We start from the raw sequence: 19,988 nt of genomic DNA on the forward strand, positions 1-19,988 counted from the left end.
GGAGTGTACACTAATCCGCTTCCACACATCACTATGGCAGCCACCGGAACAGAGGGGCGGGGAGAGCCCAGAGGCGCAAGCGAGAGCCGCCGCGGGAGCGCCTGAGCGGGAGGGGAAGGAGGAAAGTTGCCGGCGCGGAGGGCGAGGCGCCTGGGCTCTGGCGCGGCATGGCGGGTGCGGGCGGACCCGTCGTCCCGGGGAAGGGCGGCGTGGAAAGGGCTTTGCTAACTTCGCCCTTTCTCCGGAGGGAAACCCGAGCCGCTCCTGCCCGCCCGCGCCTTCTCTCCGCACGAGACCGCAACAGGGGGCAGCCGGGCACAGAGCGAGCGAAGCCTCCCCGGCGCAGCGCGGGCCGTTTGCATCTCCAAAGCCGGCGACCGCGAGGGCGAAGCGTCGCTTCCCCGCCTCCTTCGGGCGAACACGGAGGTGGCGCTCGAATTGAAGCGCTGAGGGGCGGGAAGGCGACGCCGGTTTGGTTTGGAAACGGGCGCTGGTCGCTCCGCGGGGAGACGCCCCGGGCAGCAGCGGCCGGTCAGCCCCGCCGCCGCCTGGTTCACTCACGACGACACACGGGAAGGGCCCCGAAATCAGAGTGCGGTCCTTGTTTACGCCAACAAGGATTGGTTCAAGGCGCGAGCTTTCCGGTGCGTGCACTCGAAACTGAATAAGGATCATAAGAGTACTGATATAAGGCGAAAGTAAATTAGTGGAAGATTAGTAAACTGTGTCATAACATGGAGGAAATCGTTTTGAGGTCCCTGGTACTCTTCAGGCCGGTGGAAAAGACAAAAAGTGTGAGTGAGTGAGTGAGTGAGTGGGTGGGTGGGTGGGTGGGTGGGTGGGAGGGGGGTTAGGGCATCATGAGGAAGGCCTTCATCTTCAGGGGGATATTGACTTAGAAATTCTTTATTTACCTAGAAATTTACTTTACTTACCTAGAAATTCCGATGACCCAACGGACCTGGACTACATAGGCATGGGTCTCACTAATCCCACTCTGTAATTCCACCGTCCTGTTGAAGCCAGGGCATCCAAAATTTTTGCCACAGCCCTGTTACGGCAAAACCGGGTTGCCTAGCCCAACAAGCTGCTTTATGGGAATTTTGCAACCTTTTTATCATGGAGGAGCCCCTGAAATAATTTTTCAGGCTTCAAGGAACCCCCAGGTGATGTCAGCTGGCCCCCTTCCAGGCACAGAACCACAAGAGAACTCAGGTTTGGGAAGGAGGAGGGGGAGCAATGAAAATGACGGGCTCCCTAGCTTGTGGCTGAGTTTATTAAGGCAGGAGGGGAAAGGCCACAGACCCCCTCTGGAGCTCCCACAGACTCCCATCCCTGGATTAGACAATGTTGGACACAAAATAGATTTCAAGATGTACCAGTACTGGAACTGACAAGCAAACGAAGCTTCCTTTAGGAATCTTTCCAAGGATCCCTTGCCATTTTTGGTGTTTACTCCAAACACCAAAGTGGTATTTATATTTCAACTTATATACCGTGGCGCTCAGAGACTCACAGTGGTTTACAATAAAAGAATAAAACAACCCATCCTATAAAAACTCCAATACATAAAAGATGGCTATTCATAGGCGTTAACTCCCGATCTCCCCTGCCCTGTCCAGCTGCAGTCAGGAGCTCTTTCATTTGGAGCTCAGTGGTTCTCAACCTGGGGGTCGGGACCCCTTTGGGGGCTGAACGACCCTTTCACAGGGGTTGCGGCAGGGCAAGCAGCTTGGCTCGGGGGGGGGGGCATCACCACTGTTGCCGGTCCTGAAGGCGGGCGCCTATTTATATACAATTTATAACCCATTTATATACAATCATGAACAATAGATCTTCGTGCCTTTGATCAGTTTCAGTTTAATTTCTGTGAAAGAACACTTGCATCATTTTATGGTTGGGGGTCACCACAACATGACGATCTGTATTAAAGGGTCGCGGCATTAGGAAGGTTCAGAACCACTGATCTAGCTGGTATTTTAATTAGCAAATGTTATGCATTGTGTTGTGAAAAACCTTGTGTGTAAACTGAAAGATACTGTACATAGATGTTTTAAATAGCACAGTAAGCTAAGCTAACCTGAACAGAGTGACCGGCTCATGATTACGCAGTGACCATTGTTAATATTTTTTAAGCTAAGCCCCCCTCCCATCCTTCCTGTTTCAACACTCTAACCACTGTACCAGAGTGCCTTGGATCTAATTAAAGTTAATACAGATAGATGGAATTTCAATCCACATAACATCCCTTTATCTCCTCCCTCCTGCCATGCAGTCCTAGGTGAGATGGGACCCTGTAGAGCAGTGGCTCTCTCCTAGAGGGGTCAATCGACCCTTTTCCCAGGGGTCGCCCCTCCCCCCACTGCCGTGCTGACGCCTTCCTAATGGAGCGATTGCTGCGCACAGCTGCTTTGGCGATCACGGAAGCCCGAGTTAGCCAGCGTGGAGGAGAGGAGCGCCAGCGGAGTGCCAGCCAATGTCTCCACGCAGGCGCAAAGCTCTGCACTTGCATGCGGGTGCCGGCTGATGTGGTGCCAGTACCCCTCCCATCCTCTGGCCGCCTCAGACTTCCGTGATCACCAGCATGCCAGAGCACACAACCCTATGACCCTATGGGTTGCTGAGGCTGCCATGCCGCCGCCACTGCGGCCGTCTCAACAACCCAAAGGGGATCACGCCATCAGTTACATTGAGAACCACTCCTGTAGAGCAGTGGTCCCCAACCCCCGGTCCGGGGACCGTTATCAGTCCGTAGATCAGTCGGTACCAGGCCGCAGCTCCTCCTCGTCCTCCTCCCCAGCTGCTGTCTCGGGGGCTGCCCTGCCACTCTGCCGCTGGCTCACCTTTGGTGCTCTCTAGTAGCCACCATGGCTGGGGCTCCCCCTCAGTACGGCACTGCACAGGTGCTGCTAGCAGCACCCCCCAGCGGGCGGCAGGAAGCCAGGAGTGCCAGCGGGAAAGCAAGTGGAGCGGGGGCTCAGGCGGCGCCCTCTCTAGGCAAAAGACTACCCCCTCCCCAGGCCTAAGTAAAATTGTCAACCGTAGACCGGTCCCTGGTGATAAAAAGGTTGGGGACCACTGCTGTAGAGGGTCAGAAGAGGAAATCAGCAAAAATCACCCCCTCCCAACCCACAGAGATCATTCATGGGATCCCAGTAATTGTCTTTCTATTTAAAACATAAGATCTATCAAAAGGTTAAAGGGCTACTAGACTCTGACTTTCCATTTGTGGTAGAATTCCTTCATTACTTATTTGAACCAGCCCTATATTAATTTCAAAATTAAGATGACCTGATCCTATGCAGTGTGGAATTCACTGGGTTTATGTGTACCTAACACTGCGTAGGAGCAAAGTAAGAAGAATGACTGAGAAATAAAAAATGCCCCCTCCCTCAAAAAATCCTGCTTTTCAAGGTAGTTTTTAAAAACTGCCCTACAGTCATTTTTTAGCTATTAGTTAGTCCCTAGTCGAAAATAAAAGAGATCATTTAGCCAGTGCCTCTGCTGACAGTATAAAGTGTGAAAGCCTCAAGTGTAGATATTTATAAACAATAACAGCAACAAAAGCTTGCAGAACAAATTCCAGATTGACAGAGAGACAGAATTATTAGTAACTGTTTGGTTATGACGTTCCCAAGTATTTAAAGCAACAAAATGAAAAGAGTCTCTTAGAACTGTAAATCTTTGGTTCAAAGCAATTTAACGTGCATGTGACAAGGAATGAGAAGGATTACAGACTGAAGTTTTTATACTAATGTGAGGGGGGGTGGGAAAGGAATATGTGGGAAGTTTTATGTCTAAAGACAAAGACACATTAAGAAGGAAACGAGTAATACAGAGATGGGAAGCTTACTTCTTTGATCAAAGAAAAGACAAATAATAGTATTTATGGCTGACTGGAAACCATTTCTGCATGAAACAGAAAAAATTGAAATGATCTGTGGATTTCATGATTAAGAGGGGGGAAATTATTAGAAAATAGAAAAATGGCTTTTTGTTTTTATGTTTGCAACTTTGGAATAAGTGATGTTTGTGTTTTACATGTATTTGCTCTGGAGAAAACTGAAAATTTCATAATTTTTTCCTACTTTTCTACCTTTCTTTTTTCTTTAGTTTTTGTTAGATTGTCTTTAAAAAGCTTTAATAAAATTTATTGTAAAAATAGTAATGTGTTTACCGGATATTGATAATTTGCATGAATCACCACCACCATTTACCACTGATATAGTGCTTAAGTTTAGGGTTAATAAACTGTCTGTTTAATCCCCCACCCCCTCAACATTTCTGAAAAAAATGGGGGAAATTTATCCATGGTTCCAACATTTATGCAGGTTTTAACATTTCTTTAAAACAGGCAATGAGGTTACATTCTCTTGTTTCCAATCAGTTCTGGCTGGCTATCTTTACTATCAAGGAAGCTGAACAACCTGCTGTGAAGATTAATAGTATACAACATTTTTCCACAAGGTGAGATACTTTTTTTTTGGGGGGGGGTGTAAAGAGGCAGATGTAGCTAGAAGCGATTGGGATGGAGAGAGCAGAGCGGAATCCCGGGGGGGGGGGAATTGTTTAACACAAAAAAAACAACAGACAAGAATTTGTCCCTAATACTATGTAATGCCAAAAAGGATGCAGATTTCACTCCTACAAATAGCAATACAGATTTCAATGTTATCAGTCACACGTTCCTTCACGTTTGGAGAGAGCCCATTGCATAGAATCCACTCCACTCCACTTGGCACTGAGATGTAATTTAAGTTGAGGAACAATAGCTCAGTAGAATGATGTAATCTAAGAAACAGGATCTCTGTGTACCAAGTTACCATTATGTTCTAATGGGGCTGTTTTATGCCCACCAACCTACACCATTGCAGCTGCCTGTCACTTAATGATGGCCTGGGCCTTTCAATCTGGTAGAAAGCTATTTCTATCCTCATTGAGACTATCTCGATGCTATTATTTTGTTGCCATCCTCAAGAGGCGTTATTCAAGCAGCAAGACTGGTAAAGAGATCCTTCACAATACAGAAGAGCTGTTTCTCATAAAAAGATCATTGTCCACAAACATAAAGAAAATTTCCTGTTCCCAATTACGAAGACTACAACTCTACCTTCCCCACTCCCCCTCTTTATGATTCACTATTCAAAAACACGGGAGAGAAACCATTAATGTAAAAAAGAAGAAAAAGACAAAACGTGAATGTGTTGATGGTTTTTTAAATTTTTCTTTTCACTAACTTTCTATAACCAGGGTTTTTGTCGTTGTTGTTTGTTTTGGCTTTAAAAAGCTAAGGTGAATTTATTTGTTTGTTTATTTATTATATTTATTATATTTCTATACTGCCCTCCCATGCACCTCTTGTGGCGCAGAGTGGTAAGCGGCAGAAATGCTGTCTGAAGCTGTCTGTCCATGAGGCTGGGAGTTCGATCCCAGCAGCCGGCTCAAGGTTGACTCAGCCTTCCATCCTTCCGAGGTCGGTAAAATGAGTACCCAGCTTGCTGGGGGGTAAAACGGTAATGACTGGGGAAGGGAATGGCAAACCACCCCGTATTGAGTCTGTCATGAAAACACCCTAAGAGTCAGACATGACTCGGTGCTTGCACAGGGGATACCTTTACCTTACCGCCCTCCCATAAGGCTGTGGGCGGTTTACATAAAACATAGGGATATGCATTGCAATCATAATAACAACCATAACAGTAGGAACCAAAATTGAGTAACGATATTATAACAGTTAACAGTGCAATAATAACTTTCTAAACAAGAACCCATAGGGAGGTCAGTTGGGTTTGGGATGTGGAAGTGCCTTTTCTAAATCCTTTGCTTCAATGGACTTAGGAGAGGGCATCTCTGCTTAGCACAGCATTGACATCTTCTTTGTGCCCCCCCCCAAGTAGCTCATCTGTTTGTGCCCCTCTCATCTGTTTGTCCCCCCCCCCAAGTAGCTCATCTGTTCACATAAGGCAAATGCTGGCAGGGGCTCATGGGAATTGTAGTCCATGGACATCTGGAGGACCACAGGTTGACTACCCCTGACATAAAGGAAAGGAGCCACAAAGTCCCCACACTGTCAGAGCGGCACTACAAATAAGCTATGGAAAAGCAGGTGGTCCCATTCATCAGCTGCCACGATTCTGATGAATCTGCTTTCTAATGGCTTGTAAAAGGATGAAACAAACATCTTCCGTATTAGCAGTGATAGTTAACTTGCGATATCTACGCACAGGAGATTGTATCTCTCTGGTTATCAGTTGCTGAATATAAACAAGAAACAGTCATTACTTTAATGCTCTGGTTATGAACTTCCCAGAAACATCAGATTAGTTCTTTAGTATGAAACAAGTCCTGCATTTTATGAACCTTCGGCCTGATTCAGCAAGTGTATTTTTTAAAAAGAACTGTCCTATCTCATGATCCCCTGGTTCATAACAGCATTGCAAGATACAAAAAAAAAATATGGGATGAATCCAAATATGCGCTTTTGGTCATAGAAGAACCTTTCACTGTTTGGAATGATACCCTTTTTAAGCAGTAGCAATTCTTCTGTTGAAAGCAAGACCCCTTCCTGTTGGTGGAAGATAACCTTTGGGTACCACCCACTGTTTCTGTCCTGACCCCACATAATCTACAGATTTCTATACTGTTAAACGTTTCACTGTTAAAAGCATATATGAAATTGCTTGTAGAACCCCTATGTTTCAAAGGCTAGACCAGTTCTCTGCCTAGCAAATCATGTTTTATTAAATTTTTATTTACAAATCAGATGGACCACTAATTTTTGTTTACATGAAATGATTGAAGTGATTAAGTTAATTATTCATATTCTGCTCAGAATTCTGAGTTAAAGTGTTATAATGATAAAGTGCTTTTCTAATAAAATCTGTTGGACATATTTTTGCTTTTTATTTTAGCCATTTAATTCAGACATTTATTTAGGGCATTTTTCTCCCATCCTTTCTCCAAGGAGCTCTTGGTGGCATGCGGGTTGTGAGTGTCTTGCATAGTGAAGGGGGTTGGACTAGATGACCCAGGATGACCCTTCCAACTCTATGATTCTATGTTCCAGTCTTCTCAATTATATCCTCACAAAAAGAACCTTGTTAGGTAGGCTGGGCTGAGAGAGAGTAACTGTCCAAGGTCATAAAGCAATCTTCAAGGCACTTTAAACTGCTACACCAAGCAATACTCACGTTTAACTCACAAACTATATGAACTTTTTAAAAAGCTCTGAAAGATTTCCCCCTTTCTTCTAACACTGCAGCAACAGAAGTTTTCACAACAGCATAACTGATCTTGCCTGATGCAAGAAAAATACCCACATGAATTTGGTAAGACGCTGGTTACCTTAGCTGCCTCTGTGGTTGTCATGTTGAAAGGCTCTAGACAATTGATGTGTACGGAAAGACACAGCAAAAGGGCACATTAAAACCCGCTAAAACCCAGTGTTCATTTTTTTTTTTACTTGAGTCCTACTGGTATTAGTGAGATGTTCAACATGGTTTGAGTTGCACCTGTTTCCCTGATGGGGCAATTTCACATGTGCAAAAGGGTGAAGCGAAAGGGGTTATAGGGTTGAATAGTTGCATGCATGAATAAGCTCCATGGTCCATGCTCAAAGCTAGCCATTCATCCTTTTCTGCAACTTCAGGTTCCACAAAGTGCAAAAGGAACAAGAATGACAGCTCCTACATTTACTCTCCAGAATATTCCAGGAAATGTTCTAGAGTGTTCACTGGCCAGGCTCATTTGCCTGCCTGCAAACTAAGAATGTCCTGCAGAGTACTCCCAGTGCTCCTCCATGGCCATGTGCAGCAAGAAAAGATCCGTAGAGAAGGGCAAGATTTCTATCAGGTATGCTTCTCACTTGAGGAATCTCCAATAAGCTTCAGAAGGACCCCAGGAGAAATACCACAGCTTTATTCTAGTTCTGAATCTTCTACAACAGCTCTGAAGTTATTTCTGTAAATTTCATTAAAGCTCCCTTTTAACTCCCAAAGACCAATTCAAACCGTATTCCTGAAGAGATCTATGCCACACTTGTTTCTGTTGTTTATTTATGTTGAGGCTGTGCTGCCTATTCTCGTTGACTTTTCACAGGCCTGTTCTTGCAAGCTATCCATCCTATTGTCCCAGCTTTGCCCTCCCTGGCAGCAAAGTAAGAAAGCAAAAAAATAAGTCTGATAAAAAAATAACATATCAGTAACTATCACCACTCCATAATAGGCCACTGACTCACCAAGATGATAAAATGAGCACAAGTGAGCTTATGCTTTTGCAGGATTGTCAAGTTGTCTGCGAGGTGTGCACTCACAGAAGAAACTCTTGCCTGAATGCCCCCTCCCCATGATCAGCGCTTCACAGGAAGGGGGCATACACGCAGGCATGTCCTCTCCATGTTTGCATGGTGCATATAACTTGGCAGTTGCACAGAGGCATGAGGCAGGGGGTGAGGCCAGATATGCCTCTATGCAGGCTAAATACGTTTGACATAAATGAAGCCCCAGTTCCCATCCCTGGCACTGAACTCTCAGAAGACCGGGTTTGGGAAAGATATGTGTATGCATTAGACAAAGCCTTTCAGAGGACACCGACCAGCAGCCATGTTCAGAAAACTCTTTGATGCAGAATTTGGACTGTGTGCTGATCAAGATTGTATGGGGGGGACCTGGTTGAAAAGATGTTGATATTTCTTGTTATTATGTGATTGAATTATTATTGTTATGTGAATTAAAGGTAAAGGTAAAGGTATCCCCTGTGCAAGCACCAGGTCGTGTCTGACCCTTGGGGTGACGCCCTCTAGCGTTTTCATGGCAGATTCAATACAGGGAGATTTGCCAGTGTCTTCCCCAGTCATTACCGTTTACCCCCCAGCAAGCTGGGTACTCATTTTACCGACCTCGGAAGGATGGAAGGCTGAGTCAACCTTGAGCCGGCTGCTGGGATTGAACTCCCAGCATCGTGGGTAGAGCTTTCAGACTGCATATCTGCTGCCTTACCACTCTGTGCCACAAGAGGCTCTTAATTATTGTTATGTAATTGAAGTATTATTGCTGCCTCTGTATTTCAGTTTGAATTAGTGCATGGAATTGATCCATTGTGGCCCATGCACACTCATGAACACACATAAACACACATATTGAGTGAATATATCAATTTCTGCATCTTTACATAAAAAACATAAGAACATCCCTGTTGGATCTTCATAGTAATACCAGTAAAACCTGCTTTCAAGCAATAACAAAAACCTGATTCTCTTGTTCTGACTGACAAGCACACCCATCAATCTTTTCAGCTCTTCCTCTAGTTAAGCCCCTGAGATATTATGTATGAGAAACAGTGAACCAGGGTCCACTCCAAATAAAACCATCACAAATTGCGTGGAAGCAGTGCTTCACAGAATGTGCGTCTTGGAAGCAGAACAAATTTACTCACACTCTACCTATATATTTGAGCTCATTACTTCCATTCCAGGACATGGTATCTGAGAAAGTAGGCATGCACACGAAAACTCATCCCTGAAAAACACTTTGTTGGGCTTAAAGGTATTGCTGGACTCTAAATCTGTCTACTGCTTCAGACCAACACGGCTATCCACTTGAATCTATCTTCAAGTCAGCAGTTAGTAACTTTTCTGAGCACAGATGAGGCACATATAAAAGCCTTTCATTATAAACTATTGGTGAAATCTGTAAGAATTTTTCCCCTCATATAATACACTGGGAGCATTTCTGGAATAAAACTACAGCAAACTGGAGAGAAAAACTAGACCAATACCGCAAGCAGTCCCAGGTAACTGGGACATTATCCCAACAGCTACACCGAACCAAGAAAAATATGATTAATTTATTCAAAAGCCCTTCTGGAATTCAATGGATTAAATATTTCCATTTAGCAGCCGCTCTCCGAGTCCTCAAATGAACACTTCCAGTTTGCAGATTAACTCGTATGTTAAATGGTTGCCATAGCAGTCTCTTCTCGGTGCTCTCTGGCTCCAGGAATACTTACTGAGGAACACTATTTTTATAAAGTCCTAATAAATCAAAGTAATCATATTTCAGCATCATGCTTTCGACAGCAGCATATGTTTTCTGAATGCCCATTGTGCCGAGGTATAGGGAAGGGGCTACATTCCCTTCAACGGTTGGTCAAAGACGGCTTGGCTCCTATCCAGTGGAGAGTTTCCACACATGGGAAAGGAGTGGCAATTTGCACCGATTCCTTCTTGCTCCTGCTGCAGATTTCTGACCTACGCTGTCATGGTGCTCCTAGATGTCGCCTGTCTTCCAGAGTAGCGGGGGGAGGAGGAAGTTGTCCTTTGGGAGACAGGCGACATCTAGGAGCCCAGGCCTCATTGCTGGCATTGCATGGGAAATGACATCATCAGACCAACAACATCCAAGCAATAATCTAGTATTTGGGGTGGGGGGGTCCTATGGTAAAGCCAGCTTCTAACAGAGTTTCTCCCCCAAATACCAGAGCATCACCTGGATGAAATCACTTCCTGTGAGACACCAGCCACAAGGTCTGGGCCCTTCTCTTTCTCCAGATAAGTCCCCCTGTTAGCCAGCTGATCAGCAGCGAGGGGGGGGGAGACCCGGGTATCAGGGGAACCCCCCACATCTCCATTGGGGTTTGTGAGTATTGAATGGAGGACAGGAGAATGCTGAAAGGCACTTTTGAGTCTCCACTGGGGAGAAAGGTGAGGTATAAATGACCCAAGTAAATGAATAAAACCTGGAGAATGTGGATATGTTATAATTCCAGCAGAAGAAAAGGCAGCTGAAGATTCTTTGAATCACACAAGAGGTCTTGGTTTGTGAGCTGGCAGTCTTAAAAAGGAGCTCTCTTATGTGCAACCTGGATTCTGCACTCGGCCTTTTTCAACTTTTTGACCGTGGAGGTACCACTGAAATATATTTCATGCTTCAAGGCACCAGGAAATGATGTCAGCTGACCAGAGAAGATAGAGAGTGATAGGTTGAAATCATGGGGATAATAGAGTGAGAAATACGTGCCAGGCAGGGGGATAAGAAAAGGAAGCTGGCAATCATTAAAATCCCAGGTAAACAACTAAGTATTTAGATGCTGGATATATAAATGTTTGTTATGGCAATTTTGATGCATAGGCTTGGAGCCTATATTGTGCAAACTTAGTAGAGCTTACAGAAGGCAACACTGATAACAAACCACATTATCACTTGGTGATTAATTGCTTTAATAACTGCCTCCCCCAAAAGCGTGTTGGCTACCTGGAATCCTGTATGTCCCACGTCCTCTAAAAAGGAAACTAATGTTTGCTGTAATGTTTCAGCAAAACAGTCTGATAAGCACTGCTTTGTTAATAAGGGCCTCCTCTGTTTATACAAACTTCCACCTACATCCCTGGTTTCTTTAAAGCAGCAGCCCAGTAAATCTAACTTCCTGCAGATGAAAAGGTCTAGCTGATGTATTAGCCAATTTACCCACTCTTAATTTGCTCGCATTTCCTATTCTACCTCTTTGCCTCCAGGGTTTACTTTGTATTTAGCTGACTCAGCAGAAAGAATTCCCTACAGCCCTGAACACTAGCCTTGTTCTACATTGGGTGTCCACGTTATGATAAGACACCAGTCCTGCAAATATCATAGGTTTACATATATCTCATGAACATCCAAGATTCATTTTATCCACTTCTTTCCTACCAATTCCATGACATTGGATTAGAGATGTGCTCTCGGCTTTATCCATTCTGGATATATGTCAGAAATATACTTTATCAGGGTTTTTTTTTAGTCCATTCAGGTATCAGGAGTGAACATCTGGAAGAAATTCCTGACAAAGCAGTTCCTCAGTGGAACAGGCTTCCTCAGGAGGTAGTGAGTTCTCCTTCTTTGGACATTTTTAAGCAGAGGCTAAATAGTCATCTGACAGAAATGATGATTTTATTAATTTCGGCAGATTGTGAGTGGGTGAGCAGGAAGGGATGTGCCATTGTTTGTCTCTTGTGGCCCTTCCTTGCACACACAGAGAATTGCTAATTGCCACTGTGGGATGGTAGGTGAATTTCCTCCAGGCCAGGCTGGATTCTGGAGATTTTTGGTGGGGGGATTACTTGGTCATGAAATTGGGGTCACCATGGGTGGGCAGGCAATTGTGAGTTCCTGCATTGAGCAGGGGGTTGGACTTGATGACTCTGGAGGTACCTTCCAACTCTATGATTCTATGATTCTTTGATTCTATGAGTGGTATTTGGGATTCTCAGGAAAACTAGTATCCGGATACTGTATATTTCCTGAAATACAGAATATTCAGGGCAGGTATATTAAGGATTCTAGATCTCTTATTTCCCCTTTAACAGGTTTCCTGGACAGCAGGACAGAGAGGTATCTTGCCCAACCATGGGAAGGCAGTTCCCAGCTGATGCTAGCCAGGTACAGGACATAGCAGAGCTGCAGTTTGGCTGATTTCTTTCCCCCCTTGTCTTCCTTTGTGGGTGTGGGGACATAAGAACATAAGAAGAGCCCTGCTGGATCAGACCAGTAGTCCATCTAGTTCAACAACTTGTCTCACACACTGGCCGAACAGTTCCTCTGGAGGGCCAACAACAGGGCACAAAAGTTGAGGCCTTCCCCATATGTTGCTTCCTGGCTTTGGGATTCAAGGCTTAGTGTCTCTGAATGTGGTGGTTCCCCTAAGTCACCCAGGCTAGTAGATGTATTAATTGCATTCCAAAGTTGCTTATTCCAAGGCCATTACTACCTCCTCTGGCAGCAAATTCCACATTTTAATCACTCTCTTTCTGAAGTACTACTCCCTGAATGTATTACCCATCAGCTTCTCACTACCACCTTCCTGTTTCTCAGGCACATGCATGGAATCAAGAAAGAAAAACCTCACACAATATCTTAAGTTATTTAGACTGGGTAACCCTGTCTTGTATGGGAAGTACTGTATCATGCGAACTATAGGCCTTACCATCCAGCATCACCTCTGTATTTTCAGGATTCAATCCAAACACATCCATCAGACAATGGCCTAAATCAGAGATGACGGCCTCTGGAGGCTTAGTTAAAGAGATGTATAGTTTGGAGGCTTCAACAAATTGGTGACTCTTCACTCTGAAGGATGATCTATCTAATGCATTTTTACCTCGCCCATCCTTTATGAAGCCCCGGATGATATCTCCATTTCTATGTTGGAAATATTTATTGAAAGGGTTCTTATTGATCCTGAAGGGTAGGTGAGGCTGAGAGAGCAGCCTAAAGTCACCCAACAAACTTTGCAGCAGAACAGGAATTTGAATGCAACTCTCTCAGACCCTACTCTAACACCCCTTGCCACTAGGCCACATTAAATTAAAGATGCTAAAGAGTGTGGGAGATAACACTGAACTTTGTGGAAGACCTAAGTCCCTGATCACAGTCTTCAAGCCATAACCAAGAAGACATGATTGAAGTACATTCATTTTAATTCACACACCATGTTCTAAGTGCTGCAATAGCATTACCTGACCAACTGTGTTGACGAAGGCAGCTGACAAATCCAGCACTATAACAGGGATATTCCTATTAATCTCAAATGTTGATTGTCCACCAGAGCAACCAAGGTCATCACTGTTCCAGACTGGAAGCCAGTTGGAAAAAGATCAAGAGTAGTATATCAGCAGGGAAACCCTGGATCTTTCTCCCCATTCTTTCCATTATACCTCCTGCTTCTAGCAGAAGATATGTTTGATACTGGTTGGTAACTGACTACAACCTTTTCATCAAGAGAAGGCATTTTTTAACAGATGAATGACGGCCCACTTCAACACCTTTGGGCAGTTCTGCCTTTGCAAGGGAAGTAGGGACAATTCTGAGTAGTGGCTGGGGCACCTATACAATTTTATTGGCCAGGAATTGCTAGGATTTAAAGGATATGTGGTAGTTTTCAAAACTCTTTGGTTCCAGTCAACATCATCCAAGAATAAGGTGACTAGATTTTAACATTGGTAAAGCGGGACACCATTGACGGAGGGAGTTCTTGATTAAAAATGTGGTCTATATGGAGCAACAAAAAGTTTCATAGAACGCATAGAACACAAAAATAGTATTGAAATCATAGAATCATAGAATCATAGAGTTGGAAGGGGCCATACAGGCCATCTAGTCCAACCCCCTGCTCAACGCAGGATTAGCCTTAAGCATCCTAAAGCATCCAAGAAAAGTGTGTATCCAACCTTTGCTTGAAGACTTCCAGTGAGGGGGAGCTCACCACCTCCTTAGGCAGCCTATTCCACTGCTGAACTACTCTGACTGTGAAAAACTTTTTCCTGATATCTAGCCTATATCGTTGTACTTGAAGTTTAAACCCATTACCGCGTGTCCTCTCCTCTGCAGCCAGCAGAAACAGCATCCTGCCCTCCTCCAAGTGACAACCTTTCAAATACTTAAAGAGGGCTATCATGTCCCCTCTCAACCTCCTTTTCTCCAGGCTGAACATTCCCAAGTCCCTCAACCTATCTTCATAGGGCTTGGTCCCTTGGCCCCAGATCATCTTCGTCGCTCTCCTCTGTACCCTTTCAATTTTATCTACGTCCTTCTTGAAGTGAGGCCTCCAGAACTGCACACAGTACTCCAGGTGTGGTCTGACCAGTGCCGTATACAATGGGACTATGACATCTTGTGATTTTGATGTGATGCCTCTGTTGATACAGCCCAAAATGGCATTTGCCTTTTTTACCGCTGCATCACACTGCCTGCTCATGTTTAGTTTACAATCCACAAGTACCCCAAGGTCTCGTTCACACACAGTGCTACCTAGAAGCGTATCCCCCATCCAGTAGGCATGCTTTTCATTTTTCTGACCCAGATGCAGAACTTTACACTTATCTTTATTGAATTGCATCTTGTTCTCATTTGCCCATTTTTCCATTGTGTTCAGATCTCGTTGAACTCTGTCTCTATCTTCCGGAGTATTTGCCAGTCCTCCCAATTTGGTGTCATCTGCAAACTTGATGAGTAGTCCCTCCACCCCCTCATCTAGATCATTAATAAATATGTTAAAAAGTACCGGGCCGAGCACCGAGCCCTGAGGTACCCCGCTACTCACCTTTCTCCAGTCTGATGAAACACCATTGACAACAACTCTTTGAGTGCGGTTCTCTAACCAATTCCCTATCCACCTAACGATCTGAAAATCCAGATTGCAGTCCTTCAACTTATCCATCAGAACATCATGGGGAACCTTGTCAAAAGCTTTACTAAAATCCAAGTAAATGACATCAACCGAATTTCCCCGATCCAGCAAACCTGTTACTTGGTCAAAAAAAGAAACTAGGTTGGTCTGGCAGGACCTGTTGGAGACAAATCCATGCTGACTTCCTTGGATCACCAAATTGTCCTCCAGATGTTTGCAGATCGCTCCCTTTAATATCTGCTCCATTATCTTCCCCACAACAGAGGTCAGACTCACTGGTCTGTAGTTTCCTGGGTCATCCTTCCTCCCTTTTTTGTAGATCGGAATAACGTTTGCTCTTTTCCAGTCCTCCGGGACATCTCCAGTCCTTAAAGAGGTTCCAAAGATGATGGACAAGGGCTGTGCAAGTTCTCTGGAAAGTTCTTTGAGTACTCTCAGGTGCATTTCATCTGGACCAGGGGATTTGAACTCATCCAGTGCAGCTAAATGCCTCTCGACAACCTCTCTATCCATGTTAACCTGCCACCCAGACACTATCCTTTGGCTACAGCCATCTCTAGATGTGCCTAAACACTTTGACCTGTGGGAAAAAACTGATGTAAAATAGGCACTAAGCCTTTCTGCTTTCTCTGCATCTTTCGTTAGAGTTTGTCCATCTGCACCCAACAGTGGGCCTATTGCCTCCTTGACTTTACGTTTGCTCCTCACATAACTGAAAAATCTTTTCTTGTTACAATGGGCTTCCCTGGCCAATCTTAGCTCACTCTCAGCTTTGGCCTTTCTGATGATTGATCTACAGTGCCTAGTAACCTGTGCCTAGTAACCTGTAGGTACTCTTCTTTAGAGCACCTTACATGATTGCAGCAGGAATATCTTTGAGCTTCCTTCAGTAAATACGATTGAACTTTGGCACACCTTTCTGAAATAACCTGACACCTCCCTCATGCATTAAGGCATAACATTTCTTAATATAGCTAGGTGAATTTCATATATAATATGAAATATATATATATATATTTAATTTCAACATAAGTACAATTTACCAGGTGCCCCCAGATGTTCCTCCAAAAGTGGGACAATCTGGTAACCTTATCCAAGTAGACCAACTGAAACTAATAATTTCTAGAGAGGAGAGAGAGAGAGAGAGAGAGAGAGAGAGAGAGAGAGAGAACCAGGGGAACTTTGCAGTAATATCCAGCCCCTTTTGTATTTGCTTGTTTTTATTTCCCTACAAAGTTAAAAGAGTTCATCTCTTTGAAGAACTGCTTTGTAATGTTGACCTTTTAAAAATACCATTCTGTTAACTTTCAAACGAGGAACAAAAGGGATGAATCCTACTGAAGTCTCTTTGACTGTCCTTGGGCACACATCTAAGAGGAGCCACATTATTTGAGGCAGTTTTGCCTGTTGCAGCAAATATACAGACAGAATGGGATATACAGCAGCATTTCCCCTTTAAAATCTGTGTGCATGCAAAGGGGTGGGGGAGGACAGAACACATTCAGAATTTCTGGGACCATTTGATTTAATATATATAGACTGGCAATGGGCACCTTACATGATTGCAGCAGGAATATCTTTGAGCTTCCTTCAGTAAATACGATTGAACTTTGACACACCTTTCTGAAATAACCTGATACCTCCCTCATGCATTAAGGCATAACATTTCTTAATATAGCTAGGTGAATTTCATATCAGCAATTGCAGCCATTGTGCCTGGTCATTCTCCTAATCCAATTATACTTTTGAGTTTTCACAGATTATCCTGGACTATATTATTGCATTTCTTGGCCTGTTAATCCACTGTTCACAACATTTCCCCTTTCTCCTAGCTATATGGTTCTTTGAGTAGAAGTCCACTTCATGCAGCTGATGAAGCAGGCCCTAGCACACAAACGTTTCATCTTTAAGGTGCTACAAGACTTATCATCCCACCCATAAAACAACACTGATTACTAGAAATGTTTGATTACATTCTTTATTTGCAATTCATTTCTAAGGGCAGCTAGGAATAACTTATTTAATCAATTGTAGAGTTGGGAGGGCTCAAAGCAGTCCAATGGCACCTTTAAGACTAACAAAGTTTTATTCAAGGTATGGACATGAAGGCTTTATACCCTGTTGGTCCTAAAGATACCATTGGACTCAAATTCTGTTCTGCTGATTTCTTAATGGCTGACAGTAACAGCTGTCCTCTTTGGGACTCTTTAAAAAAACTTATGAAAATGTCCTTTTTTGGAGTTGAAAGGCTGGGAATAGTACTAGTTAGCAGCAATTATAACAGCTTTGTAGGTATTTAAAATGAGATTTGTCATACTAATCGCTCGTTTGAGGTAGACAGGAAATATGTTCTCTTTTTTGCTCTTCAAAATGTGGTATTTTGCTCTTCAAAATATGTTCTCTTTTGTGCTCTTCAAAATATGATAACCCTAGCAGACCATTTTGACTTAAAGATCTCCTCACCTGATGGAAATATCACATAGCTACAGAATGAACTTAGGAGCACAAGAATTTTGTTAGGCTTCTGATAATTAACCCTCCACTGTTGCTTAGGGGTTGAGGGATACAGCAGTGGAAAGCCTTCAGTTTCTAGCAGCAGCTCAACACAGACTTGAATCCTGAGTTAATAGATAACACATACTTGGAAATAAGTACATCAGGTCTCTCAGGGAAACATGCTTAGCAAACAGGACAACACCTCCTCCCCCCCCCAAAAAAGCAAAGCGAGGAGAGCAAACTCAGCATAATTGACTGCATGGCAAAAAACATGCCCATAAATTATTATTGCTACCCAAATATAAGATGACAGATGCAATGGAGTAGATGCTAAAGGACTCCAAGGAAAAACAACTCTTTGTCTATTAAAGGGATACTTAGCTTCTGTTAATAACAGATCCCTCAAGTTAAATATTGTGCAAGTTGTGAACAGCTCAGACATTGAATTTGACCATGCTGGAGAAGAAACAGGTAGTAATAATAAGATGATGCTAAAAGTAAAGAAACAAATTCAGGGTGAGGTTTCACAACAAAATCAGAGTCCAGTAGCACCTTTAAGACCAACAAAGATTTATTCAGGGCGTGAGCTTTTAAGTGCAAGCATTCTTCCTCAGACTATGAACTACCATCATAACAGTGAGAATATAAAGCTAAAGTTAATTCTGTTAAATCAGTAAACTGTGTCCCAACATCCAAATTCAGCCGTATGATAATTATTTGCTAAAACAGCTAATCAGTCCTTTTGTGATTGTATGGTAGCTTTGGCATAATTCAGGTGTAAGGACAAACCATGGTTTGCTGCTATGAGGATGAGCCAGGGGAAGGTGTGTATTCTCAGTCCCAATGTGCTCCAGAGTTTGCCATTGTGTCTGTGTGTATCTCTGAATAGCAGTATGCCCCCTTTCACCAGGTGAATAGTTCATCTGCAACATGTGTTCCCTCAAAGGCAGCATCAGTACTTTGGAATGGATTGTTGGAGGAATTCCAGAAGCCACTTTTGCAAGCTACTCTCTGGATAGGCTGCATAATGCCTCCTTTTCATAGGGACTCTTTAGATTTGGTACACTGGGTATTTTTCTGAATATCTGCATTTTTAGAGCATTAGCCAACCTATTATATCAAGAACAATGAGTGCCGCTTTCCATGGCCCGAAGGAGTCTCAAAGTGGCTTACAAATGCCTATCCTTCCTCTTCCCACAACAGACACTCTGTGGGGTAGGTGAGGCTGAGAGAGCTCTGAAAGAACTGTGACTAACCCAAGGTTACCCAGCTGGCTGGATGTGTAGGAGGAATGGGGAATTAAAGCTGGAGCTCCAGATTATAGGCTGCCGCTCTTAACCGCTACACCAAACTGCATATATATTTATAACTTTAATCAATGGTTTGATACCAAGCAAGATTGTAAGCTAAACTTGTGGATTGTAAGCTAAACATGAGCAGGCAGTGTGATGCAGCGGTAAAAAAGGCAAATGCCATTTTAGGCTGTATCAACAGGGGCATCACATCAAAATCACAAGATGTCATAGTCCCATTGTATACGGCTCTGGTCAGACCACACCTGGAGTACTGTGTGCAGTTCTGGAGGCCTCACTTCAAGAAGGACGTAGATAAAATTGAAAGGGTACAGAGGAGAGCGACAAGGATGATCTGGGGCCAAGTGACCAAGCCCTATTAAGATAGGTTGAGGGACTTGGGAATGTTCAGCCTGGAGAAAAGGAGGTTGAGAGGGGACATGATAGCCCTCTTTAAGTATTTGAAAGGTTGTCACTTAGAGGAGGGCAGGATGCTGTTTCCGTTGGCTGCAGAGGAGAGGACACGCAGTAATGGGTTTAAACTACAAGTACAACGATATAGGCTAGATATCAGGAAAAAAATTTATACAGTCAGAGTAGCTCAGCAGTGGAATAGGCTGCCTAAGGAGGTGGTGAACTCCCCCTCACTGGCAGTCTTCAAGCAAAGGTTGGATACACACTTTTCTTGGATGCTTTGGGCTGATCCTGTGTAGAGCAGGGATTTGGACTAGATGGCCTGTATGGCCCCATCCACGGAACATATGTAAAAGGTGAATTCCCAGACAGATCCTTGGTATGAGGAAGATGAGCAACATGTGTCATTTCCTCCAAAAACAAGAGGGGGGGATCAGTTTCAGATATACACATAATAACCCATTTGGCAAACCTGTTCTTTCCCTGCCTTCTTCCTGTCTGATACCCATATCCTCCAGCGCTGAAATGATACTTCTGTTGTTTGTGCAAAGAAAAGCAAACCAAAGGTAAGAGGGTTGTCATTGCTGCAGGCTTCTGACAGCTCTTGTTTGTTTATAGGCCATCCCTCTC

The 19,988-nt window shown here is 43.8% G+C and overlaps 2 protein-coding genes across 9 annotated transcripts in view; one reads left to right on the top strand and one right to left on the bottom strand.

The window, feature by feature from the left end:
• SPATA13 (spermatogenesis associated 13) overlaps positions 1–19,988 on the bottom strand; it is a 159,993-nt gene that overhangs the window by 59,874 nt on the left and 80,131 nt on the right. The gene's annotated exons all lie outside the window — the stretch shown is intronic.
• LOC143839552 (uncharacterized) lies at positions 168–8,644 on the top strand. The gene is made up of 3 exons (XM_077341722.1): positions 168–644; positions 4,388–4,467; positions 7,649–8,644. Exons 1-3 carry the CDS (start codon positions 168–170, stop codon positions 7,677–7,679), a joined length of 588 nt encoding a protein of 195 aa, XP_077197837.1. The 3' UTR covers positions 7,680–8,644.

The sequence above is a fragment of the Paroedura picta genome, chromosome 6 (assembly GCF_049243985.1).
Source record: "Paroedura picta isolate Pp20150507F chromosome 6, Ppicta_v3.0, whole genome shotgun sequence".
In the NCBI taxonomy this organism is placed as follows: Eukaryota; Metazoa; Chordata; class Lepidosauria; order Squamata; family Gekkonidae; genus Paroedura; species Paroedura picta.